Consider the following 26,300-nt stretch of genomic DNA (forward strand, 5'->3'; position numbering starts at 1 on the left):
AAAGCTGCATTCCGGTGCTTAGGAATGGAGTGTGGCTTTGGTGCGACCTCCGGACTCTTAGGACCCATGTATCATTTAAATAGCATACCTCCAAAGAGACCCGAAGCAGCTTTATTTTGGCAGTCTGTAACAGGCCTATGTTTGTATCATTCATGCTGATGTGCAGAATTGGGCTATTAGGGTGTAAAACAAATGGAAATGAAGTTGTCTGCAATCCTCCCACAGGTGATAAGACTTCTGTTGGAGAGATGGAATATTTCCCAGCTTCTGACCCCATCTGACCCAGCCAACTGCACTAGCCTGGACAGCCAAACCAACGAACTTTTGAAATCTTCCATTTGCAACCTTGTGAATGAGAAGCCCAGCGAGTGGGATGATTCCCTTGACCCGGTCCTATTTGGTTTCCGCACAACTGTCAGTTCTGTGACCAAATACACCCCTTTTTTCCTCCTATACAACAGATACGCCTGTCTGTCCTCAGAGGTAACTTTTTGAAAAATAGATTCCAGGGAACTACTTTAGAGAGGTTAATAGGGATTGTATCAGATTGGTTTTTTTTTTTTTGGGGGGGGGGGGCAGTTTTCATAGATAGTGGCCCAGACTTTGCAAAGGTTATTTTTGTGGGACTACAACTCCCAGAACCCCTCAGTTGCCATTGTTCTTAGCCATTCCCACTGGAGGATTCTGAGGGCTGTAGTCCAAAAAGCCCCCCCCCCCAAGGACTGTAATGACACCTGCTTCATTGGATGTATGAAATGGATTCATAGAGATTAAAGATAATCATCTCTTTGTATGACTTTCAGTATTGAAACACAGCAGATGGCTGCTCAGGCCCAAATCCAGTGCCTGGAAAGATACCAGATTGAGTAGCAATTTAAGCAGAAATTGTACTCAGATATTACAAGCCTAAGTCTTCAGACACCATGGACTGAAGGAAGGAGGTGCCCTTGCCCTGTAGTCTGTGGTGGTACAGTTTGTTCTACCATTTGCCTATTCTGCCATCTCATTTTGCTGCTGTGCATGTTAAAATACACAATCCCAAATCTTGCCAGCATAGAACTGGCTGTAAAACAGAAAACGAATTAGTGAAACAATGCAGTACAAATACTAGGGCTCTTAGCCAAAAACCTCCCAAATCCACAAGACGAAACAAAACCAGAAGCTGGGATGGAATTAACTCCTCTGTTCCTGTAGGTGTTTGAGGGCTCTGATGCCGCAGCACTGGATCTGGCTGACAGCCTGAGCTCCAAAAGTGATTTCTCCCCTCTTTCCCTTCTGTCTCATTTTTTCTTAGGCTGCATACATCAAGGACTCTTCCAAGGAGCAAGTTACCAACCCCTTTAAAACCAATGGCCTCCCATCCTTCAGTGCTGCTGTTCAGGAGCAACAGAATGCTGTGAAGGAGATTGTAAGTGATGGTACTGTCACATATTCAGTGTTCTTGATTAGTGCTCCTTTTCTATTAACAATATCTTCCATGAATGCCAGAGGTAACCACTATGGCTTTCACCTAGTCTTGAGTACATAGATTAGATAAATGCCAAAGTGTCTTAGTGTGCCATAAAAATAAATAAATGTATTATGGCATAAGCATTTATGGAATGGTGTTTTTACTTCATCAGATATATAGGTGTTTTCTTCATTTGACAGCCTTATGTGTATCTCTGTGCTTTTGTGTATATATCCTACAGAGAAACACATGCATACATGTGTGTGCATCCACACACACACACCAGACTGTAACCATTACATTAAAAGTGCAAACGTATGTAAAATAAATGACATGACAATTCACAAAGCATTGTTGATGATAATCACATAAACAATGATAACAGCAAGCCATTATCTCCATTTAGCCCACAGTTGCTAGAACTGAACTTCTTGATAAGTTGTAATTCAGCAGTTTCATGCTAAAATTTTCCTTTTGAAGTGCTTGTGTTTAAGAATGGCAATGTTTTAGGACAGTGACAGTGTCTTTGAAAGGTGAGGGGTTCTTCCCATTGGTGTTGAGGACAAGTGTCCTAAGGAGGGTCCATCAAGAAAGTGCTCTTTGGTTGGTCTCAGGTCTGAGCCAGATATCACAAAAGCCTGACTTAGAATTAATGTGGCAGCACATATGTGCATTTTGTATTAACCTTCCAACCACAATGTTACAGATATATTAAGTCTTTTGGGTGCGTGTGCACAACATTATGTAGTCTCTTGCAAAGATGTGGCTGTGTGATGTGGCTCTAAGAGAACTTAGAGTGAAATAAGTTCACCTTGTTTATAAGAGATGTGGTAGGCATGGATACAAGTGATCTGACTCAAGTCACCCACTCAGGTTACTGGCATACCCTCCGCAAGTAATTGTTTTCCAGATATGTCACATGCGATGCAAGCATAAAATAGGATAAACCAGATGTATGTTACCCTGACCTGCTTGAAGGAAATCTTCGATGGGTAAGGAAAAAAATAAAATGTTGCTTAGATGTGCAGTTATACATCCTGAGCTGTGATGATAGGGAAGGATAGTTATCGAAATGAGTGAATAAACACTGAACCCACCATGTCCTTTGTAGGTTATTGCCAATATGGCTGCTGCCTACAAACAGGAACAGAAGAGCATCAAGAAGAAGACCAGAGGCCTCTCATCTCTGACTTACAAAGTGGAGGACGGTGTTTTTGAGAGCAATGATGACCAGGCAGTGAAAAGGCTGAAGAAGAACCAGTTTGTGTCCTTTCATATTGAAACAGTTTTGCCCCCAGAGCAGAGCATATCTAGTATGAAGAAAACTGGCTGAATGGGGTTCTATCATACTTGGTCTCTACATATAGACATATCATGAGATACATGCTTTAATTAAGACTTGGAGTTCAGCAGATTATTGAAGACATTGAATCATATGCCAAATGCTCTGCAGAGACTAAGAAGCCATAATAGCTGGTGGTGGTTATAGAGAAGGCCATCTTTTTTTACGGCATTTGTATAATATTGAAATGTTAAGTTTTGACCTAAGGCAACTGCCTGGGGCATAGCCTCAGTATTTTTCATCTGTTAACACAAGATTATTTATTATCTGTCTCCGTAATAGAATATACTAAATTTTTGATGTTCCTTATGCAAATAACGAAATTAGGTTTTAGGCAAACAATTCAGCACCCTATCCTTTTCCTTTTTTTTCCAGCCAGGTTTCTAGCTCTCAAGAATGTGGAAAATAACTTGAAAGGGTGTGGGCATCATTTGGGGCAATCTTGGGAATTGTAGGAGTAGGGTTTAGGGGTGGTATTATGAATGGGCACGGCTTCATTCAGTGCTCTTTGGCCCTTTCTTCCACTAGCTCCAGTTGGAACAAATTCTGCACATGTTTGCCGCCTTGAGTCCCTATATTGGGAGAAAGATGGGATATAAGAAAATAAAATAATAATAGACCAGCTCGATGATGAAACCTGCTGGGTAACCTTGGGCAAGTCACATACTCTCAGCCTCAGGGGAAGGCAAAGGCAAACCTTGCCAAGAAAACCCCATGATAGGTTCACCTTAGGGTTACCATAAGTTGGAAAGTGTTTGAAGGCACACAACAACAACAGTGTGCATAACAACGGAACAGTCATTACAGCATTTAGATTTCTCAGCTTTACTCCTGTTTGTCTACAAAATTACTGTTGGAGTAGTATGGAGAGAGTGTACTTTGAAAGACTGCAGAAGTTCAACTGCGTTGGGCCCTGGGGTTTGGTTCCAGGATCCCCCCCATGGATACCAAAATCTGTGGATGCTCAAGTCCCATAGCAAAATGGTGTCCCTTATATAAAATAGTGAAATCAAGGTTTGCTTTTTGGAACTTTTTTGTTTGTTTGTTTTAGTATTTTCAAGCCATGGATAGTTGAATCTGTGGATAAAGAATCCGTGGATATGGAGGGTCAACTGTAGCCAGCTTTTAGCAGACCAGGCACTAGAGGAAATCTTCAACCCTGGTTGTACTTTTCAGAGCTGTTCACATCTCCTTCTGTCCACAGTGTTACAATGAGGTAAGTCCATCCATGTTACCCAGTGGCGCCCAGAGTCCCAGAGTCAGCTATGCAGTATTTTTTTTTTTATTGCAGGTTTTCAATGACAAAAAATACAACTTGAAGCAAATCACAACTCTTGAACATGTAAAATAAAGTCTATAAATCTTATAGCCACCAATGGAACCAGTATGCAAATAAATAAACATATTTCCATGGCATGATGGCTTTTCGTTAATGCTGTGTTGGTGAAAGGAAACTAGAAAGAGGCTCTGCAAAATGTCAACAGTTGTGGAGAGCCATATGGCGAACTTTTATTGAAATAGACAAGTGAATATTGTACCATCTTTCCTCAAAAGCATTGTCCCTAGTGAATTCTTGTGTGATTACTCAGTCAACCAGTTAGACACTTGTGGCGTCATTCCTTTGGGATTGGACATGGTTTTTATACACAGTTCTTCATGAGCATGACAAAAGGTGTATCTGTCATTTATATATCCAAGCTATTGGGGCCCTCTATAGTTGTTCCAGTTGTCTAAAGAGATTGGTTTACCATGATAAAATAAATCCCTAATTCTGTACACTTCTCAATCTCTTCAATTCTTGATGAGAGGAGTTACATTTTTGTCACTGGAACTGCAGATGTCCAAGTAAGCGATGTGTAGGTGAGGTGAAGGGAATAATACTTTATCCCAGTGTTTCTAGACTGATAAGGTGTTACTATGGAAAGGATTTGTGACTGCTTTAATCTTGGTAGCAGTTAGTGAAAAGTAGGGGAAGTAACCAAAGTATTTAATTTGAAGAGTGGCGGAGCCTCCTTCTTTAAAAAGAGGCTGGTTGGCCATCTGTCAAGAAGTGCTTTAGCTTTTGCCTAATGTATACAGCCTAATATGGCCTAATGTATTTGTTGAGGCTGCTTTTAATTTGTGGTTTCCCCATCTGAAGGTAAAAACCACTTGCGCTGTGGCCAGTTTCCCCATGGATCAATTCTGGGGGAAAGCTCACAGCAGGAGAGCAACTCCACACCTTTGGAATTCCCTTTGCGCCACACTTACGACAATATATCAATGAGAAGAATGTGGGCCCACGCCTGGGCAGGCTTTGTCATGTGAATTTATCTACGTGAATGAATCACTAAATACAATGCTTTGAAGAAATACTTTAAAATGGTTATTTTCCCAGCACAAGCCTTCAAAATCAGAGCACATTGAAAGTCAATGGAATGAAATTTGATTTTCAGACATTTAATCTGTAGTTTCTGTCTCCAGATCTCCGGTGCATGACGGGTTTAAAAGCTTAGCGCACTGGTTGGATTGTGAGGCTGGTGACCTACTGGTGCTACTTTGCAAGTCTTCCCCAATGATTCCCTATGGGCAACTCTTCCCCAATGATTCCCTATGGGCAAGCATCCTGCAATGATTCCCTATGGGCAACTCTTCCCCAATGATTCCTTATGGGCAAATGTTCCCCAATGATTCCCTATGGGCAACTCTTCCCCAATGATTCCCTATGGGCAAGCATCCTGCAATGATTCCCTATGGGCAAGTCTTCCCCAGTGATTCCCTATGGGCAAGTCTTCCCCAATGATTCCCTATGGGCAAATGTTCCCCAATGATTCCCTATGGGCAAGCATCCTGCAATGATTCCCTATGGGCAACTCTTCCCCAATGATTCCCTATGGGCAAATGTTCCCCAATGATTCCCTATGGGCAAGCATCCTGCAATGATTCCCTATGGGCAAATGTTCCCCAATGATTCCCTATGATAGCCCTCCTCCCGACCACCATCTTGAGGAGGAGAGAAGCAGGCCAGCAACAACAGGCCTCTGCCTGCTAAGAAGACAAGCCCTCCTCCCGACCACCATCTTGCTTGTCTTTATTGCATGTTGTTCTATTTTTATTGGGGGTTTTTTTGAGGTTGTTTTTATGATTTGTTAATTTTTATTGATTCTGTGAACCGCTTTGATCACCTCGGAAAAGCGGTATAAAAATAAAACTTATTATTATTATTATTATTGGCAAGCATCCTGCAATGATTCCCTATGGGCAAATGTTCCCCAATGATTTCCTATGGGCAACTCTTCCCCAATGCTTCTCTATGGGCAACTCTTCCCCAATGATTCCCTATGGGCAATTCTTCCCCAATGATTCTCTATGGGCAAATGTTCCCCAATGATTCCCTATGGGCAAGCATCCTGCAATGATTCCCTATGGGCAACTCTTACCCAATGATTCCCTATGGGCAACTCTTACCCAATGATTCCCTATGGGCAAATGTTCCCCAATGATTCCCTATGGGCAACTATTCCCCAATGATTCCCTATGGGCAACTCTTCCCCAATGATTCCCTATGGGCAACTATTCCCCAATGATTCCCTATGGGCAACTATTCCCCAATGATTCCCTATGGGCAACTATTCCCCAATGATTCCCTATGGGCAACTATTCCCCAATGATTCCCTATGGGCAAGTTGTAGCCATTTGTTTTAGGATGTCCCTTACAAAAGTATCACCCAAGAGCCTTGCGGAGAAAGGATTGAAGATTCCATTCGGTGAAAGCACTTAAACTCCAAGGAGGCCGCCGGGGGACCCAAGTGTTCAGCGCCGGCCGCTTCCCTTGGGCAACGCCCCTCTTCTGCAAGCATGCCTCCTCCGGGGGGCGGGCCCGCGGGCGTGGTTTGATGATGCGCCCAGGGAACGCCCCGCCCCCTGGCGACCTTGTCCTGCCCAAGAGCGCTTCCTTGGCCGGCTCCTCCGCTGCCATTCATTGCAAGCATGATCCGGCGGCCTCCTTTTGCTGGTGGCAGGTAAGGACTGCAGAGCCCTGCCAAGGAGGCCTGGCATCTTCCCTAGAGGTCCCTTGCCCTGGGGTTGCCAAAAAGAACTGCTCCAGGGCTTCTAGACAGAAAGAGAGCCCCCCCCCCAATTCTTTGCTGATCCTTCCTTCCCTATTTGGAATCCAGCTATTATTAGTATTAATTAGTATTTATTACATTATTATTATTATTCCAGCTGTCAGCATTAGTGTTAGTATATTTCTATCATTATTATTCCTGCTATCAGTATTAATATTAGTATTATTTGTTGTTGTTATCCCAACTATCAGTATTAGTTGTCGTTGTTGTAGTTAATCCAGCTATCAGTATTAGTGTTAGTATATTATTGTATTATTATTATTATTCCAGATATCAATATTAGTAGTATTAATCCAGCTATTACTATCAGTATTATTATTATTATTATTAACTCAGCTATTACACTTATGTGGTAATAGTAGTAGTATTAATCCACCTATTACTATCAGTATTTATTATTATTGTTATTATTATTAACCCAGCTATTACTCTTATGTGGTAATAGTAGTAGTAGTAATCCAGCTATTGGTGTTAGTATTTATTAGTAGTAGTGGTATTACTCCAGCTATTAGTATTAGTATTTATTAGTAATAGTGGTGGTGGTAGTAGTAGTGGTGGTAGTATTAATCCAGCTATTAGTATTACTATTATTATTTTACCTTTAGTAATATTAGTCCTTTCCGTGAGGAGAGGCAGGTAAGAAATAACCATCATTGATATTGGTATTAGTATTAGGACTTCTGGGAGCTGAAGTCCAAAACATCTGGAGGACCAAAGTGTGGAAAGCACTGTTGTTGGGTAATTGTGAGGTTTTCAGGACAGTATGGTTTTAATTCTATAGGAAGAATTGAAGAGGTAGAAAAGAAGCCAATTCCATGTCCGACCCCTGGGACCTGTGGAGGGGGCCTCTGAGCACATTGTGCACATTTCCTTTGCTGCATGAGTAAGCCGCAGCTGCCTCTACCCGGCCCAACATCTGGAAGTATATTGGGGTGGCTTTCAGGGGAGGAGGATTGCTCCAGAGGTATTTGAACCCCACTCCATCTCATTTTCAAAATGCCTGGAGCGCACCCAAGGAAGGGAAACGGAATTTGGGAAGCGGCTTTGGCCCTTTGCACACATACAGCTGTTTTCTCTGGCTGAGTCAGAGCCTCTTCCATCTCTTTCCTTGAATTTTGACTCAATCTCCGACAGGTTTGGTCTCTCAGCAGCCTGACAGCTCCATTCGGAAACATTCAGGGGTAGCCGGGTTGGCCCTAGAGCAAATCCAATAACCTGGCCTGATAAAAAAGCCAGTGGAGCTTCGAAAGCTTGCAACACATATATTGTGCGTTATCAAGGTATCACTGTTTGGGGGATTTGGGATGTTATAGGAACTGCATCGGGGACTTAGGAAGCTATCATATGAGAGGTTAGGTTAGTTTTCTGTCTCACGTATTTGCATTGTAGTAGCTCTTTCGTGACGCTTTTTGTACCTGATCCTTTTCACAAAGGATGCCAGGGGCTGAATGTGGAACTATTTTGCAAGCAGAATGCTCTACTACCATGAGCAATGTGCTCCATCCCCATTGGTATATACATTCCAAGTAAAGAATAGCATTATAAATAATCCAGCAACAACCAGGTCCTTACTTAGGAATACATTACCTAAAACGCAAGGGTAGCTGTAGCAGTTGGATATGAAATAGGGCTGGTTGAGAATCTGATCCTAATTGGATTTGGGCTGTTTGCAAGTTCATTTTTGGCTGCATACACACTGCAGAAATAATCCAGTTCGGTCCTGCATTAACTGCCAGGGCTCAGGGCTGTGGAATGTGTAGTTCTGTGTAACATTTAGCCGCCTCTGTCGGAAAACCTCTGTACCACGATGAACTACAATTCGCAGAATTCCATAGCACTGAGCCATGGCTGTTGAAGTGGTGTTGAACTGGATTCTTTCTGCAGTGCGGATGCAGCCTCTGTTCCTGGTCTGACCTTTTTCTTTTCTTTCCCTGCTGTAGTTTTCCCGTAAGCAGAATGACTTGGCAGATTCCTCTGGATATCTGACTCCGTAAAACTGAGTATTATGCTGTTAACTAGGCCTAATAGGTTTCAGTGGAAGCTGGGCCAAAACGTAGTCAACAGTCCCATGTGCGGATTCTCAAGCGCAAGTTTTTGCGCCGTTCCCTTCTCCCCATCCCTTTAAAATTTCATGTCCTTGAAGCAGTTGCATTTCAAGGTATGCTGCTGTGGTTGCGTGCCTTCAAGTTGTTGCTGCCGGAACGGTGAGATTAGAATTTTGCTTTTGGAAACCTGAGTGGGCAAAACCAAATGTTTTTTTCCTTGTCTCTTGCCAGATCATAGAATCATAGGATCGTAGAGTTGGAAGAGACCACAGGGGCCCTCCAGTCCACCTCCCTGCCATGCAGGAAATCCAATTCAAAGCATCCCCGACAGATGGCCATCCAGCCTCCGTTTGAAGACCTCCAAGGAGGGAGACTCCACTACACTCTGAGAAAGGAGTGTGTTCCACTGTCGAACAGCCCTTAGTGACAGGAAGTTCCTCCTAATGTTGAGCTGGAATCTCTTTTCCTGTAGCTTGCATCCATGGTCCCATTGTGTCCTATTCTCTGGAGCAGCAGAAAACAAGCTTGCTCCCTCCTCAATATGACATCCCTTCAAATATTTAAATAGGGCTATCATATCACCTCTTAACCTTCTCTTCCCCAGGCTAAACATCCCCAGCTTCCTAAGTCGTTCCTCATAGGACATGGTTTCCAGGCCCTTCACCATTTTAGTCGCCCTCCTTTGGACACGCTCCAGTTTCTCAACATCCTTTTTAAACTCCGCATCCTTCATGCAAAAGGAGACAAAGCTGGAGGATGTCATGCTTATGGGCTCCTTTTGGGTGTACACTATGTGTGCCTTTAAGTTACCTGTGGACTTACGGTGATCCCCTATGAATTTCATAGGGTTTTCTTAGACAAGGACTACGCCAAGGTGATTTTTGCCAGTTCTCTTCGTTGCAATATCACCCACAGCACCTAGGATTCCTTGGTGGTTTCCCATCCAAGTATTAACCAGGCCGTCCCTGTTTAGCTGCCAAGATCAGATGGGATCTGGCCTTTTTGGGGTACTTCAACCACTTAGTTATAGTTACAGCTAAAAGAACAAGGCCCCTTTTGGGTTTAGATTACAGAAGGCAGTGTTATACAAATATAAGTTTGAAAGTTATAGAAGGCCTTCATGTGGGTAAAGGACAATTCAAGAATATGGAGGCTTCGTTTTGTCGGAAAGAATCCTATACTTTCTGGACAACGTTCGTTTTATTGTTTGTACGTGTAAAAACAAAGTTTAAAATAAAATAAATGGAGGATGTTCCCAAATAAAAACGCCAAATGGTAAATCCATGCTTCTTAGCCCTGCTTAAAATGGAGACGTTGGCTCAAAACACACTGCTGAAATAATCCAGTTTGAGACCACTTTTAACTGCTCTGGCTCCTGGGATTTGTAGTTTGTCGTGGCCTCTGAGGTCTCTGACAGAGAAGATGAAATGTCTCACACAACTACAGATCCCAGGATTCCCTAGCATTGAGCCAGGGCAGTTCAAGCAGCCCCAAACTGGATTGTTTCTGCAACGTGTTTTGGACCAATATGGACAGAAGGTGGGCATGGAGGACACATCCTGGAAAAAGGAGGATGCCTGGTCACCCTTGGCTGCAATCTTTTAGACAAGGCGCCCTCTTCAAGTACAAATATTGCCTCGGTTTTCAAGTGAAATGGCTGCCATTTTGTGTGTGTGGTTGTGTATGTCTGTGATAATATGAGGAGTCAGGATGGGCCTAGTCCTGTCTCCATAGTAACAGTCTCAAGGCCTGTAAAGAAGGAGATCTGCTGCCCTGGGTTCTTCTACTCAAAGTTGTAGGATTTGTGGTTTCTTCTTTATAGATCTCGGTGCTGGGATTTGGTACATTGGCCCGGCTTTTTCCTGGACACCTTTTGAAACCGCATTGGCGTCACGTTTGCCGCCATTTTCACCCTATCCCAGTTAAGTCCTCCTGAATGAGAAGGAAAGCCTCAGGTAACTTAGGTGAAATGCAGTTGTTTAATACAGTCCCTCCATATCCACGGATTCTTGGTTCTCCGGTTTCAACCATCCATGGCTTTAAACATATTTTTAAAAATATACCTGAGTATTTTTAAGACTTTATTTCCAGAGTTTAAAATACATTAAATATAGAATATAACACCAAAAAATAACACACAGACATAGCATAACATTTACAACAAAAACATCAACCCACACCATTATGCATATGTTACTATTATTATAATAACTTGTTAGGTCTGTGACTGCAGGATCTATATGAATGGATCTATAGTGGTATTATATATATTCTATAGTGGTATGTATATATATATAGATCCATTCATATCTCCTATATAACTACTGTACATACTAGACATATAGAAATACTAACTGACATCTAACTAACTTCCTCACAGATTGTAATCACCATATTTTCTGTATTATATTTAGTTTTCTCTTACATCAAAATAATCCTTGATTAATATAATATAATATAATATAATATAATATAATATAATATAATAGAGATGACTGAATGCCTCAGAGAATTACAACTCCTAGAATTCCATAGCATTGAGCCATGGCAGTTAAAGTGGTGTCAAGCTGGATTATTTCTGCAGTGCGGATGCAGCCTGAGTCCTCTCAGGGTTGGCTTTCAGGATTCTGCTGTCCTCAGCTAGTCCAGCCAGCCTTGGTTTGTTCCAGTGAAAACACTGGAGTTGTTGCAGACTTGGAGAAAATGTTTGATGTACAACAGAAGTACGGTCTTGAAAAACAAAATGGCCTGATGTCAGACAGAACTGGGAGTGAAAGGAGGAGGCTAACTTGGATTTGGACCAGCATTTCCCACCCTGGCTTTTGAAAACATACAGCTTCAACTGTTAAGTTGGAGTCATTTCTGGTCGGAAGGGGCTCAGGATATTGTGTACATTTACAGCGCTATAAAAATATAATAATAATAATAATAATAATAATAATAATAATAATGCAGCATTCATATTTGTAGAACAAGTGTTGTCTGTGGAGCCAGTCATTTGCTGGATCCTCTTCCAGAACAACAAATCCTCTTTGGTTTCTGGCACACGGTCCAAGAGCAATGACAAGATTATGCTGTAGTCCAGGGACCATCTTCCTCCTTGAAGCAAAGGATGAGTTAGCACTCCCTCCCTATTACATAGACTGACTCCCGCTGGCCTGAGAGTTGAATTTTACTCCAGGATTGTGTCCTCCGCCACTGGATCTGAGGCAGTAGGCAGCTTAGAAATACCTTCCCACAGCCTAAAGAAAGAAGTTGGCAGCACGAGCTTTCCTAGACTTCAGCCTGCTTCCTCAGATGCATTTGCCTTCATCTCCAAATGCATCTGAGGAAGTAGACTGAAGCCTAGGAAATCTCATGCTGCCAACTTCTTTCTTTAAGTTAGTCTCAAAGGTGCTACAAGATCTCTCTACATAGTGATTCTACAGACTAACACAGTTATATCTTTAAATTCTTCCCATAGCCCTATGTGCTTAAGGATGCCAGCGTTTTTCTGATGTTCTTTTTTCCTCTTGCAGGAAACATCAGGCAGGCATGTTGGAATCAACCATTGGCTAGGAGGCTGTCCGGTCCTTTCTGTTCCCATTCTCTTGGTGTTTCTCCACTTCTACCTCACTCCGGGACAAACCGAAGATGCGTGCCTGGAAAGCTCTGGCGGGCACTTTAGCCTTTACAGGCATAGATGTGACAGTGACCACGCTACTCTATGAACGCAGCCGGGGGAACGGCAGCATCCTTCAGGACCTGAAGCACTTTAATATCTTTGATTCCATGCTCGATATCTGGGGGGCCTGCCTGTATAGGAGTTGTCTGCTCTTGGGTGCTGGCATCGGAGTCGCCAAAAACACAAACTATGGCCCCAAGCGGTTGAGACGGTCCCGGATCTTCATTACGCTTGTCTGCCTCGCGGTGGGCATTTACACCCTTGTCAAGCTACTTCTCTACTCAGAGGTGAGGAAGACTATCAAGAACCCCTGGTTTTGGAGTTTGTTCACCTGGACGTATATATCCCTGGCAGCCACGTTCTTCTTGTGGCTGCTGTTGGCCTCTGTGAGACCCTCCAGGGAGTCTTTGGGAGTGAATTCTGAATCCAGGACTGAGGCCGAGGAAATTGCTGACCCCAGTTTTCCTAGTACTCAGGAAAAGAAGGAAGAGGCATCAGCAGCCACCATTTGCAAGCTGTTGTCTTACACCAAGCCAGATGTTCACTTCCTTGCAGTGGCCTTCTTCTTCCTCATACTTGCTGCTTTAGGTGAGTTACTGATTTATATATATGATTTACTGCCGTTGGTGCTGACACTTTTGCGTAGGACTTTTTAAATGTTCAAAACGCTTGACATCCATTGCCTTATGCCCTCGCAACAGCCCTGTGAATATCTTTAGGTTGCTTATTGCAATGGTGTAAGGGCAACGCTGGAGTCAACCCTTGGCTAGCAGGCTCTCAAAGTGATGTTTGCTCAAAGTGATGTTAGAAAGAGAGGGAGATCCTTCTCTTTAAGATCGCCTATGCTACTGAAGCTGAAGTTTATATTCTTGATCAGGATAGCAGAAGTGGTCCATTTACACCAGGAATGGGGTCCCAGGTGTTATAAAACTCCATCTCCTACCAGCCCAATGGCCAGAGATCATTGGAACTACAGCCCACAGGTTCCACATGCCTTATTTATATAGTAAGCATAACGTGTTTCATTTCCCAGGTGCTCTGTTCTCAGGGCTTAGGAGGGCAGCTTGGGATTGAATAAGTTTGAAGATGCAATGGAAATTCTTGTCTTTACATTCATCTTGTCATACCTTTGCCTCCCCCACAGGTGAGACATTCCTTCCATACTACACAGGCCGGGCTATTGATGGAATAGTAATCCAGAAGAGCATGGAGCAATTTTCCACTGCAGTCATGATCATGGCCCTTCTAGCCATAGGAAGGTAGCCTATTTAGAGTACTTGGTGTATTGTACTGTCCCTAGCATAGTACCCCATCACCTGAGGGTACAGAACCTTCGTCCTGGTCTTCGTCTCCCAGAGGCCCCAGCCAGCAAGGCTAATGGAAAGGGATTGTGGCAGCTATGATCCAGAACATCTGTATAGCCCAAGGTTCCTCACTGCTGCTTTAGTCCAAGGAAAACTTTCTTGTCACATTTTAATATATCATAATTATATGTGTATGGGGTGGTGGGGTGGTGATTCAGAAGGATAATACTTGTGTAGACTTTGCTTATGATCTTGGATATGGGAAACCCATCTCCTATGTTTTTCCTTGCAGAGAGTATCCTGTTTGTTAGGTCATATTACACTCTTATAGAATTCACTTCTGTTCTACTTCCTAGAGAGCAACTGATCTTCCTCTCTATGGTGTAGAGATGTAGAAAGGTACCCTGGACATCTAAGGAAGCCCTTGTCTGGTAACATTCACATGAACAAACAGTTCTGGTACAGGGATTTGTGTATTACCCTTTCTAGAAGAAGAGCTCAACCCTTTGCTTCATCTAAATTTTTAACTCATCTCTCTGTCTCTCGGGATATGTTTCACCCATGCATACGTCACTCAGTGACATTCAGCTGAATGTTTGAACAGCTTCCATAGGAAAGTCATGGTGCCTGAATTGATATGAGGTAATACAAGAGCTTTGTATGTGATATCATGGTTATTGCATGCAGGTTTTCACTTGGTGCCAAAGTTCCCAAGTTACAGTCTGTATGCAAGTTGATGTGGGTGTGAGAGAAAGAGAGATGGAGAAAAAAATTATTTAGTTAAAAACAATTCACGAGTGAGAGCTTGTGTATTGAATTTGAAATATATCTTGCTTAGTTCAAATGAGATGACAAATAAAGGTTTGTTTTTTGTTAGACTAAATCAGGAGTAGGCAACCTTTTTGAGCCGGGGGCCAGGTTGCTGTCCCTCAGACAACTGGGGGGCCGAAGCCAAAAAATAAATAATTAAATAATTTTTTAAAAATTTTAATAAATAAATAAACCGGGACAAATGTAGGACAAAATTTTCAAATGGTGGACACTTTTTTAAAAAAAGTGGAGGACATGCGAAAAAAATTGCTGATTTTTTAAAAAATGTTAATATAAATGCATGTTTCTGAGGCTTCTATAAACAATTGCCCCTACGTGCGAGAGGCCAAAGGCCCCGGTGGCAATCGGTGGCAGGACCAGGCTGGGGCCGGTCCCAAGGCCTCGCCAGGCCGCATCCGGCCCGCGGGCCGCAGGTTACCTACCCCTGGACTAAATTCATGTGAATGTAGCCATGGGCAGCACTGTTCCACTCTTTCTTGAGTGTCAGTGGCCAGCCTCAACTTTTTCAAGGGCTGTTCTGTTCTCCAAGAGAAACCACTACCTGGTTGTAGCAGTGCATTTTCTGCACAAATGTTCAGGCTCCATGATACTTTTGGGGCCATCTTGTGGTAAATCAAGGGTGTCAAATGAGAAATTTTGGGGCCTGCTATATAGCCTGAGGCACCCCCAAACCATTTATCGTTTTCAGCAGGCTAAGAAACCACAAATGGAGGCTGATGTATTGAATCTTCCCCACTCGGCTATGGAAACCCACTGGGCTGGTCCAACTCTCTTAGCCTCAGTGGAAGGAAATAGCAAACTCCCCCTGAACAAATCTTGCAAGTAAAGCCCCATGATAGGGTTGCCATAATTCAGAAACAACGTAAAGGCACACAATGATGACAACATTGTTTACTGGAAAATCCTTAAGTAACTGGTGGTGCTGCATCCTCAAACTGCCACCTTGACCTTGTCTTCCTTTTGCATGGTAGGGGCTGGGAGGAGTAGTTTTGTGTCTCTGTCTGTCTGTCTGTCTGTCCTATAACGTCTCTTATCTGCAATCAGCTCATTTGCCGCAGGTATCCGGGGAGGCGTCTTCACCCTTGTGTTTGCTAGACTCAACATCCGACTCCGCAACAGCCTCTTCCAATCGCTGGTCTCCCAAGAAATGAGTTTCTTTGACGAAAATCTCACTGGTAGGGCCCTCTGTCTGTCTTGTGAGAGTTTTTCATTGTTATCAATTGCAAAGTCAACTATAGCATACTGGTTCTCAACCTTTGGCTCTCCAAATGTTTGGAGCTTCTTCTTTTCAGGCTGCTTGACCCAAAATGAGTGTTGCCAAGACTACACCTGGAATACTGTGTCCAGTTCTGGGCACCACAATTCAAAAAGGGTGTTGAGAAACTTTAATGTGTCCAAAGGAGGGGGACTAAAATGGTGAAGGGTCTGGAAACCATGCCCTATGAAGGAGCTGGGGATGTTTAGCCTGGAGAAGAGAAGGTTAAGAGGTGATATGATAGCCCTGTTTAAATATTTGAAGAGATGTCATATTGAGGAGGGAGCTAGCTTGTTTTCTGCTGCTCCAGAGAATAGGACACAATGGGACAATGGATGCAAGGTACAGGAAAAGATATTCCACCTTGACATTAGGAGGAACTTCCTGACAATAAGGGCTGTTCAACAGTGGAACGCACTCTCTCAATGGAGAGTGATGGAGTCTCCTTCCTTGGAGGTCTTTACACAGAGGCTGGATGGCCATCTGTTGGGAAATGGAAAATGAAATGTTGGTAGTAATCTCAGAAGAGCAAGCACAAGCCATAGAGGTTTACTGCACCATCACAAGGGTCTTGTTATTTGCATGGTTCTACTGCTGATGTCTTAATCTGCTGGACGTTACCTCTGTTCCCCCCACCACCACATTTTTACAGGTGACATTATTTCCCGCCTGACGTCAGACACCACAATCGTGAGTGATCTAGTCTCTCAGAACATCAACATTTTCCTGCGCAACATGGTCAAAGCTACAGGGGTCATTGTCTTCATGTTCAGCCTCTCCTGGAAACTCTCCCTGGTTACCTTCATGGGTTTTCCCATAATCATGCTCATGTCAGATCTTTATGGGAAATACTACAAGGTTAGTATCTATAGCTTACAAGCCTGATCTTCCTGTCCCCCTCTATGTTGTGAAAGCAACTGTTGGACTAAATTTGTTTTACAGCAACTGCTGGACTAAATTTGACCTTAACTGTCTTTTTCTCTAAGAAAACCAACCCTGGGTACAGTTATAGGGGGCATTTGAAACTGATTCATTCCCCCACCCATCCACCCACCCAATCGCACAATCCTCCTTTCATAACTCATGGCTGGAACTTGCTGCTAGGAACTTGACTTCCAAATGCAAAGTTCCTTCTGCCTCTTGCCTAAGACTATAATGGGTAGTTTCCAACAGCTGCCTTGTTTTCTCCAGCCATGGCGGGCTTTTTTCCTTGAGTTCTTTTTCTTTTCTGAATTCTCAAAGTTAATGGTATATAATATAATACAGCTCATGCAGTGTTTATGCTGTATTGAAAGGCCATCCAGCTTGTTTCTGGTGTTGTCCATTATCAGCGGTAAAAGGAGCTGTGCATTGTTCAGAAAGAAGAGCAGCAAGAAGTGTGATGTCCAGAAAAAGTGGCTTTTCTTTAAGCATCCCTTCTCTGGAGATGGGATGATTTGCACTGGTTGCAGAGAAGCTGTGAGGAGGGGTTTGGCTTTGTTAACAATTTTTTTTCTTTTTTGAAAGTTGCTTTGTCAGTGCGGTAGTCCAGCTCACTGTGAGAATTATGATCTTGCTTGTCAAAGAAGGTGGGAAAGCACTTTAGGCAACTGTGGATTGTCTTAGTATCTCAGATTGCTTAAAGAAAATAGGAACCATCTCTAGAGAGGAAATCCTAGGGACTCTGTTTCTGGGTGGGGGGGCACAATGACAGCTATAATTTTAAGATTATGTATGTAAATCTCTCTTTCCTGACCAAACCAAGGGTACTCTGAAGTATGCATGTTTATTAATATGTTGTTGTGCTGACTCTGTGCTCCTCTTGAAATGAAGGGCATAATAGCTAAAGGTCTTGGGTGTAACTCTTGCCCAAGCCATGCACTTCTTTCTCTCCTTCCCTGACTTTAATGTCAGATGGGACACTTGCACACCTGTCTAATCCTTCACTGTTTGGAGCCCGGCTGACATCATACACCTTTGTGTAAGTCTTTGCAGCAGGTCAAATGCCTCATCAGCTGCTGGATGGAGTGCTTAAGTTGGCAAATGTGCATTTCCTGTTCTGCCATGTCCTTCATGCTCCTCTGGCTCCATCACACTGCAGAGGCGAGAGGCCATCCTTGTAGCACTGAACACAGAACAGCTCTGTACAAGTTGAGTCACTGGATACCTGGCCTTTGGCCAGCTGCAGTTTTTTGTTTCTCTTGTCACCATATTAATTCTATTGAGAGTGAGCCTAAGTGGAAGTGCACTCACTCTGTTTCTCCCATGCTCTGCCATTCTGCAGTCAGTTAAACCTTGAATCTAACAAACCATCTACGGATGCACTCTGACTTTTTGTTGTGACCTAGGTCAGCTCCCTGTCAAGCTAGCTTCTCCATCTTGTTGGACCAGATGGTGTTCCTGAAAGAGTCAGGTTTATTCTGGGGGGCATCAGTTTCAGATTCCTGAATGTATAATCCTTCCTGCTATTCCTTTGAAAATCTAACCTCTTCAGATAATTGTTTGAACTTCTAAAATGTATCCATTCTAATCACAATATGGGGCTAATACTGTACATGGTTCTCAAACTCTGCTACTGTCATGTTCCTGAACTACGGACGTGGGGCTATTGGATTGACCTCCTCCTCTCCTTCCCACCCACCTACTCCTCTTTAGAAACTCTCCAAAGAGGTCCAGAATGCTTTGGCGAAAGCAAACAACACTGCTGAGGAAACCATCTCAGCCATGAAGACTGTCCGCAGCTTTGCCAATGAAGAGGTGGAGGCAAATGTCTATTCGGACAAACTGCAACAAGTCTACAAGCTCAACAAAAAGGAAGCCATAGCTTACACCTACTATGTGTGGTCCAATGGGGTAGGTTAATATTTCCCCTTCCCCCTTTGTGCTTGCCTATACAGCAAAGACAGTGACAAACTATGAGAAATCATAAAGGAATGGGTGTTTCATCTGGATTATAAGTCTGGGTGTTTGTGCTTGTTTTTAGCTAACACTCCTTATCGTTCAAGTCAGCATCTTGTACTACGGAGGGCACCTTGTGATCTCTGACCAAATGACCAGTGGGAACCTGATATCCTTCATTATTTATGAATTTGTGCTAGGAGACTGCATGGAGGTAAGTGCCAGCTATCTAAAAGCTTCTGCATTTTGCTCCAAGAGAAACTACAGTATATGATCTCAATTGAGGTTATTTCTTGTTGGGCTCTCTGTCATTTTTTTCTAGGAACTTTGTTTTGTGGGTTTTTGAAAATAACTGAAGAATCAACATCTAGGGGTGACCTGTCTTAAAAAGTCTAACATGGGTCTGTTTCCAATTCTCAGGAATTTAGTTATATGTCCCGAAAGTTATAAGTCACTTTTCTTCTGAAACAACAGTTTTATGGAAGCTTGACAGTAAACAGATTTTATTATGGCATAGAAGTTCATAGACTAGAACCCACTTCCTTAAATGCACAAAGTGTACTCTCAGACTGTATCCAGATCTGCTGAAGAGGGCTCTGTCCCATGAATCTATCAGTATCAAAAGTGCCACAAAATTGTTGTTGTTGTTATTTGCTGCAGCACAGTAGCATAGCTCTCCCTGTGGAATTTTCAGATTAAAAGCAATACACAAAGCAATTTACAACTAAAATAATAAGAATAAAAGAACAACTTTACAGGAAACAACTCCTCAAGCAGGGCATCAAGAGATTGATGTATTCCTGGTTGTCTTCCTTATGCTGCTCTATACGATGGAAGTACAGAGGTTTCCAATAGCCTTCAGGATAATAGCTACCGACAGGTTTTTAGTTTGCAATTTTGTCTAAACCCCTCTTTTAAATCATCTAAGCGAGCAATCCTAACCTATCCCTTCTTTCTCTTTCAGTCAATTGGTTCAGTCTATAGTGGGCTGATGCAAGGGGTTGGAGCTGCTGAGAAAGTATTTGAGTTCATAGACCGGAAGCCAACTATGGTGAATGATGGGACCCTAGCCCCTAACCAGCTGGAAGGCAAAGTGGAGTTCAGGAATGTCACCTTTGCTTACCGCACTCGACCTGCAACCCAGGTCTTACAGGTAAACTTCGCACAACTGTCTAGTTCATTGTACCTGGTGTCAAAAGGGAACTGAAAATAATTGGATTTGGGAGCTGCCTTGTGTGGATTGAAGGGCACTATTTACAAAGGTGCCTCTATCAGATTTTAATGGATTCGTCCTTCACCATTTAGCAGGGTCCTCTGTTCCTCTGTGCAGCAGTGTGTGTGTGTGTGTGTGTGTGTGTGTGTGTGTGTGTGTAAAGGCCATGGAAGAGAAGCAATGGCTGAGAAATCTGCCTGTGCCAGCTCTCTTATACATACCTGAATTTGGAGCCAAGCATTTGCTTCTCATTCTGTCATCTGCCTTAAAGATTTGGTCAAGGGGAAAGAAGATCAAAAGTGTTGGATAAATATATTGGGGACCAAAGGCTCCAGCATACCAGATGGCATGGGAAACTTGTGAAATGTGGTAGGTTAATCATTATATATTCGTCCTCTGAAGATTTGGGGACCTCCTTTTGTTTTATAGAACGTCTCCTTCACTCTGCATCCTGGAAAAGTGACTGCACTGGTAGGTCCCTCGGGCAGCGGGAAGAGCTCCTGTGTCAACATCATGGAGAACTTCTACCCTCTCCAAGATGGGGAAGTCTTGCTGGATGGGCAGCCTATTAACATGTATGAGCACAAGTACCTGCACTCAGTGGTATGAATCATCAATCTTTATTCTCTTTCTAACTGGCCTCAGGCATGGATGTGTCAGTTCCATGGAAGTGTAGAATTCATCTTCCCAAAATATATTTTGTTTAGAGAGAGGAGGGAGGAGGAAGAGGGACAGAAAGCAAAACAAGTTTCTAGCCTTTACGTCTTTTAGGAAATGTTTGCAGTGTTATCAAACGGAAATCTCAGAAGCTGAAGGTTTCTGGAGAGAGACTTTAATGACTTTCTCTGGGGCTTGCAGAACTTGCATACATTGTGCAAAATAAAACAGATTGTGCAGACTGACTAAATTTGCATCATTTAGTTGCAGAATTCTGCTTAGGTCCAAAGAATCTGCTGAGATTTGTTCTGTTATCCAGAAATGACAAAATAACTACTGGCTAGTAAGTGTGCCGCACTGCAGGGGTAGTAGAATTCCAAGATATAGCTGTGTTAGTCTGAAAAATCAGTATGCAAAGGGATCTTGTAGCACCTTTGAGACTAAGGGCCCAAACAGACAGACCAAATAAAGCAACTTTAGACCAGAGCATGGCTTTGGTGTGGCTTCCAGCCTCTTAGGGTGTGTGCGCCGTTTAAACAGCACACCTCTGAAGTGGCCCGAAGCTGCTTTATTTGGTCTGTCTGTTCAGGTCCTCACTCAAAGAAAAAAGCTTCTTTCTTTCAGTTAGTCTCAAAGGTGCTACAAGATCCCTTTGCATAGACGGTGGGTGAGAAAATCAAGTGGAGGATATGTAATATGCATTTGTAGAAAAGGAGGCATATCAGGGATGTATTACGCAAGGTCATGAAGTCATGTACTGTATATACTCCTGTATAAGTCTGGAAATTTTAGTCAAAAAGTGACCTATAAAACAGTTTGAAAATATTATAAAAATATATCAGTTTCAAAAAGCAAATCTTCATTTTGCCCCTTTTTTATAAGGGACACCATTTTACTTTGCCATCGGATTTAATGGGACTTGAGCATCCATGGATTTTGTATCGGCAGGAACCAAATCCCAGTGGATACCAAGGGCCCACAGTATCTACATTAATTACTTTCTGGAATTCACTTTGTTGAAGAGTGAATGTCTTTTCCAAAATCCATAGTAAGCCAGTTATTTAAATGGTGACTCTTCTTCTTTACCCTCTTCTCTTTATAGATCTCTTTGGTGAGCCAGGAGCCAGTGCTCTTTGCCCGGTCTATTGCTGACAACATCTCCTATGGCTTGGCCTCTGTCCCTTATGAGTCAGTTGTTCAGGCTGCCCAGAAGGCCAACGCCCACATGTTTATTACAGAATTGCAAGATGGTTACCACACAGGTATTGGAAATCTGCATATTTATATCTATGAGAAATCAGTGATCAAACTCAGGTTCATACCTAACAAGTGGAAGAGGAAGTTGGATGCACAGACATCGGCTTGTCTGCTTACAAATTCTTCTTCTTGCTTGTCTCTTTTCCACAACCCAAATTGTTTTATCATCATAGCGCAGATTATTGATGGGAACAAACTGAGGATGATTGAAAATGGCTGATTTAAGACCTTCCTACTAAATTCCTCACATTAATACTGTGAATTTTAATGTGGCCTTTCTTATCTCCTACCCTGTATGCTATACTAGATTTCATGCTCTTTGTCTCTTCCCCTTCCTTCAATTCAACAGAAGCTGGTGAAAAGGGAACCCAACTTTCTGGTGGCCAGAAGCAGAGAGTGGCAATAGCAAGAGCTTTAATAAGAAACCCACCGATCCTAATACTTGATGAAGCCACAAGCGCACTGGATGCAGAGAGTGAACATGCGGTGAGAAGAAATGTTTGAGATGTATTCTTGTTCAGAATTAGGATCCGGGTGCCAATGATAAGGATAGAAGGAATTCTCTATATTGTGGTGGGTACATAGAACTAAGGATTCTCTTGCAACTGCTCTCCAGACTCTCAAGCAGGATTGTTCCCAGCCTTTTCACTTGATTAGTTCTTTTTAATTAGAAATGCCAGGGACTGAGCCTAGAGTTCCTGCAAGGAGCTTTTTTCTTGAGCTCCAGTCCATATTCCCATTATATGGGTGGGGGGAATGGAAGTTCTTGCATGTATACTTTTATACTACAGCTTGGAAAAATTCCTTTTTTTGTGCTGCTGCTCCAAAATTCCCCCAAGCAGGCTACCAACTCCCTGTGCTGGTTGAGAGATCCTGGGAGCTGTAAATCCAAACTGAGTCAGAACATGGGCCCACCTGCACTTTGTACTATTTCATCTCATGGGCAGTAGATATCCAGTCTCCTCCTGAGATTTTCTGTATAGAAAAGTGGTCCTCTACTACGGAGAAACAGCCCTTATTCAGAGAAGGGGAGAGGTCAAGAAGCAAACATCAGACCTGAGCAATCCAACTGCTGAACAAATGCAAATGAAAAATGAACATAGGAAGACATGGGAGTGCATATTGATGTGTACTTGAGAAACCATACTTAAAAACTTATTGTTGTACACCGGCTTCCCTGCTTTGTCACCTGGAAGCTATTACAGTTGGCCTTCTGTATCCATAGATTTTGCATCTATGGACTCCACCATCCACAGCTTGAAATATATATATATATATATATATATATATATATATATATATATATCTCCAAAAAGCAAACCATGATTTTGCCATTTTATATAAGGCACACCATTTAACTATGCCATTGTATATAATGGGAGTTAATGTTTTCCAGATTGGCACTAGGCAACTGTATGTATTGTGGGGGATCAGTTATGGAATAGTGTGACTTTATTTTCATTTCCTCTTGCCTGTTGTAAGCCTCTGAGATGGGTCTGGCAGGAAATGTGAATGAAGACATTAGCACAGTATTTATTGTGGATTTCTTTTAATTGCTTTAAATATCTCTTCCTCTTGGTAGATTCAAAGGGCCATTTATGGCGATGTCCAGAGTCACACAGTGCTTGTTATAGCCCACAGGCTGAGCACTGTGGAGAAAGCACACAATATCATTGTTCTCGACAAGGGCCGTGTGGTACAGCAAGGGACACACAAGCAGCTCATGGAAGAAGGCGGCCTTTATTCCAAGCTAGTGCAAAGGCAGATCCTGGGTCATGAAACTGGCACGGGCGATGGCTATCAGCTGGATGGTAGCTTGGCTGGCATCAGGAAAGATTCTCCAAAGATGGGACTGGCTGAGGAGTTCCGGATGTAAGATTGCACATGCTGGACTTAATACTTCCAAACTAGACAGTTGGGTTGTCGGATGTATAGGTGAAAACAGTAAGGAGCCCTGTCAAATTCTCACTGGAGGAGTTATCTTCTTTGGCGCAGCTTCACTATTGTTTTGTGCCTGATGTCTGTTTACAATACTAAGCAGTAGGTGTCCAGCGCACACTACTTCCAGTAGGCAGTGTCCTGCTGATCAGAAAGAGAAGAGGGGGCCAACAATTTCAGGAACCCATGTTTTCTCTTCTCCCACTGATACGCATGCAGAATATGTCCTTACTTATAAACGGGTGTGATATTAGGTGCATGCATTATATGGGAAGAGCAATGACTTGTGAAGGATCTCTGAGGGTGCCTGTGTGGGCTGGTAAAGAAATCCTGGCTTAGAGTTGGGCCCTAAGCCAACAGTTGCTTTTTGGGATCACTTCAGTGCCTATAGACATTCTTTCTACTTCCAAGAAAGTTGAGTTGGACCTATAAGTACTGTGCGCTTATCGGTGTGTACTTTCTGTGGGGTGCTTGGCTCAAACTTTTAACCACCTTAATAATCAGAATTTTGCAAAAATGGCTGGCGGTTCGGATACCTCTGTTTTGAAGTATGCAGCTTGATTCGATGGGTCATTCACATACTGAATGTGCATGAGGCTTTTTTGAAGCCAGCAGCTTTTAAAGCTATTTAAATTGGGTAAGAAGAATAAGTATTCCTTTTGTGTTCAGTCCTCCTAAGTCACACTGCAGCAGAATGTTCAACCATAAGAAGGCTTAGCTGGGAGATAACTAGTGAAGTGCATCCTTGGCCAGCGGCAGTTACCTGAAAGAGATCCTTCTTCTGACAAGTACCTTAGCTAACTTTTCATTTTGGAGATGGGCACTTTTAAAGGAGACACAACTTTTAATGGCAACGTCAGTAGCTTACACTTCTGTTGTACTAACTGTTTCACAGTGTCAGTTGGGCAGTCATATTCAGAGTAAACAAAACAATCCTATTTTCAAGGCAATTGTGCAAAAACCCTCAGAGTTCTTAACTCGGTTTTAATGCCTAAAGCCAGACATGATTGAATGAAAACAAACCAACTAGGCTGTATTGGGAACATTTTCTATAGGAGACTTATTCAAGAAGTCGAGGTTGTGCAATAACCCAGCACAAGATCTTTTCTCGGCTCACATTTCTTGCAGTGAAGTTTGCGCAAGAGGTTTCCTCATTGGCTTGTGCCCAAGTTGGCAAGCGAGTGGGGAATCCCATCAAAATCTTGTCCAAGGAGTGGCTTCTGCTCCCACTTCCAAATCATTGGAAAGAGCTGGGAGCCATTTTGGGGCTTTTTCTAAGGACTTCAGTTGTCTGAATTCTTCTGATCATCTTATTGTCCGTTGCGTTGATTGTAGTGAAACAGAGAGAAGCAAATGCTCAGCTCTAGCTCCACTTCGCATTGCCTCATTTGACGCAGTCTTTTTATAGTTCCATAAATTATTTGGAGGGATTCATGTCAGCCAGATGTTAAAAGTAGCAACGCAGAGAGCAAAAATCTCTGATCTGAACGGAGGATTGATCGATTTTAAAAACTCCTTTGGTTGTCCTCTCTTTCTGGTCTCTCCAGTTGCACTCAGTTGTTAACTGACCTCAAGCATTTTAGTTCATTTTAATTCCTTTCTGTTACTTTGATGCTGCTGTGTTTTGGGGCAGATTTTTGTTGTTGTTCTTGTTGTTTGCAATATTTAAAAAGAACCTAGAATATTTTGGCAATATTTTACAAATAAAAAAAAGACTACCTCTGATACTCTGGTTTTTAATATTGGAAATCTTTACGAGTAATTGGTTCTTTCTTGACAGGATCAGTTTGATTTGGACCTAGAATCATAGAGTTGGAAGAGACCACAAGGGCCATCCAGTCCAACCCCCTGCTATGCAGGAAATCCCAGTGCAGCTGGCCCGAAATTGAAGTTACATTCATAAGCTTACACAGAGCTTGAGGAATTCGGTATTTTGTACGAGTAACAGCAGAAACGTATTTGCATAGTAGCTATTTTTACTAGACAGAATGCAAATAAAGTGTAGGGGGACTTGGACAAGCTGTGTGAATTTAACAACCAACTACCTCCGGGGAGGATTAAACAGTTCCAGATATTAGACTTGCAAATTATATTCCCTCTGATTTTTTTCCAGTACAAATAAGACTGTTGTGAAGGTGACTCACAGATACACCCAACACACAGGCTGAGAGTTAACCTTGTATGGATACAAGGTCGAGTGGGTGGTATATAATAGTATTCTCCTCTGCTGTGGGGGTTAAACACGGCTTCAAAATTCAGGGGAGGAGTGGGTGACAGAAGGGTTCATACCGCACTGCTACAGACATTGCTTAACAGTGTGCCCACTTTGGTTTATTTTTTAGAAATGTGTGAATAGAT

The 26,300-nt window shown here is 42.7% G+C and overlaps 1 protein-coding gene across 4 annotated transcripts; it reads left to right on the top strand.

Annotated features, from left to right (window-relative positions):
* Positions 1-6,706: 6,706 nt before the first annotated feature.
* On the top strand, positions 6,707-25,650 carry LOC149281145 (ABC-type oligopeptide transporter ABCB9-like). 4 transcript variants are annotated; one of them, XM_089499643.1, is made up of 12 exons: positions 6,707-6,793; positions 12,465-13,198; positions 13,755-13,869; positions 15,790-15,920; positions 16,653-16,858; positions 18,635-18,832; positions 18,963-19,091; positions 19,842-20,030; positions 20,520-20,693; positions 21,850-22,009; positions 22,354-22,490; positions 23,587-25,650. In XM_089499643.1, the coding sequence occupies exons 2-12, from the start codon at positions 12,580-12,582 to the stop codon at positions 23,878-23,880; spliced, it is 2,352 nt and encodes a 783-aa protein (XP_089355769.1). In that variant the 5' UTR covers positions 6,707-6,793; positions 12,465-12,579; the 3' UTR covers positions 23,881-25,650. The 4 variants fall into 4 exon arrangements, with proteins under 4 accessions (XP_089355769.1, XP_089355770.1, XP_089355771.1 ...); XM_089499644.1 differs by lacking the exon at positions 6,707-6,793 and adding an exon at positions 9,669-9,820; XM_089499645.1 differs by lacking the exon at positions 6,707-6,793 and adding an exon at positions 9,874-9,953.
* Positions 25,651-26,300: the final 650 nt, after the last annotated feature.

Source organism: Sceloporus occidentalis, unplaced genomic scaffold (assembly GCF_023333645.1).
Source record: "Sceloporus occidentalis isolate IW3139 unplaced genomic scaffold, rSceOcc1.0.p SCAF_138, whole genome shotgun sequence".
NCBI lineage: Eukaryota > Metazoa > Chordata > Lepidosauria > Squamata > Phrynosomatidae > Sceloporus > Sceloporus occidentalis.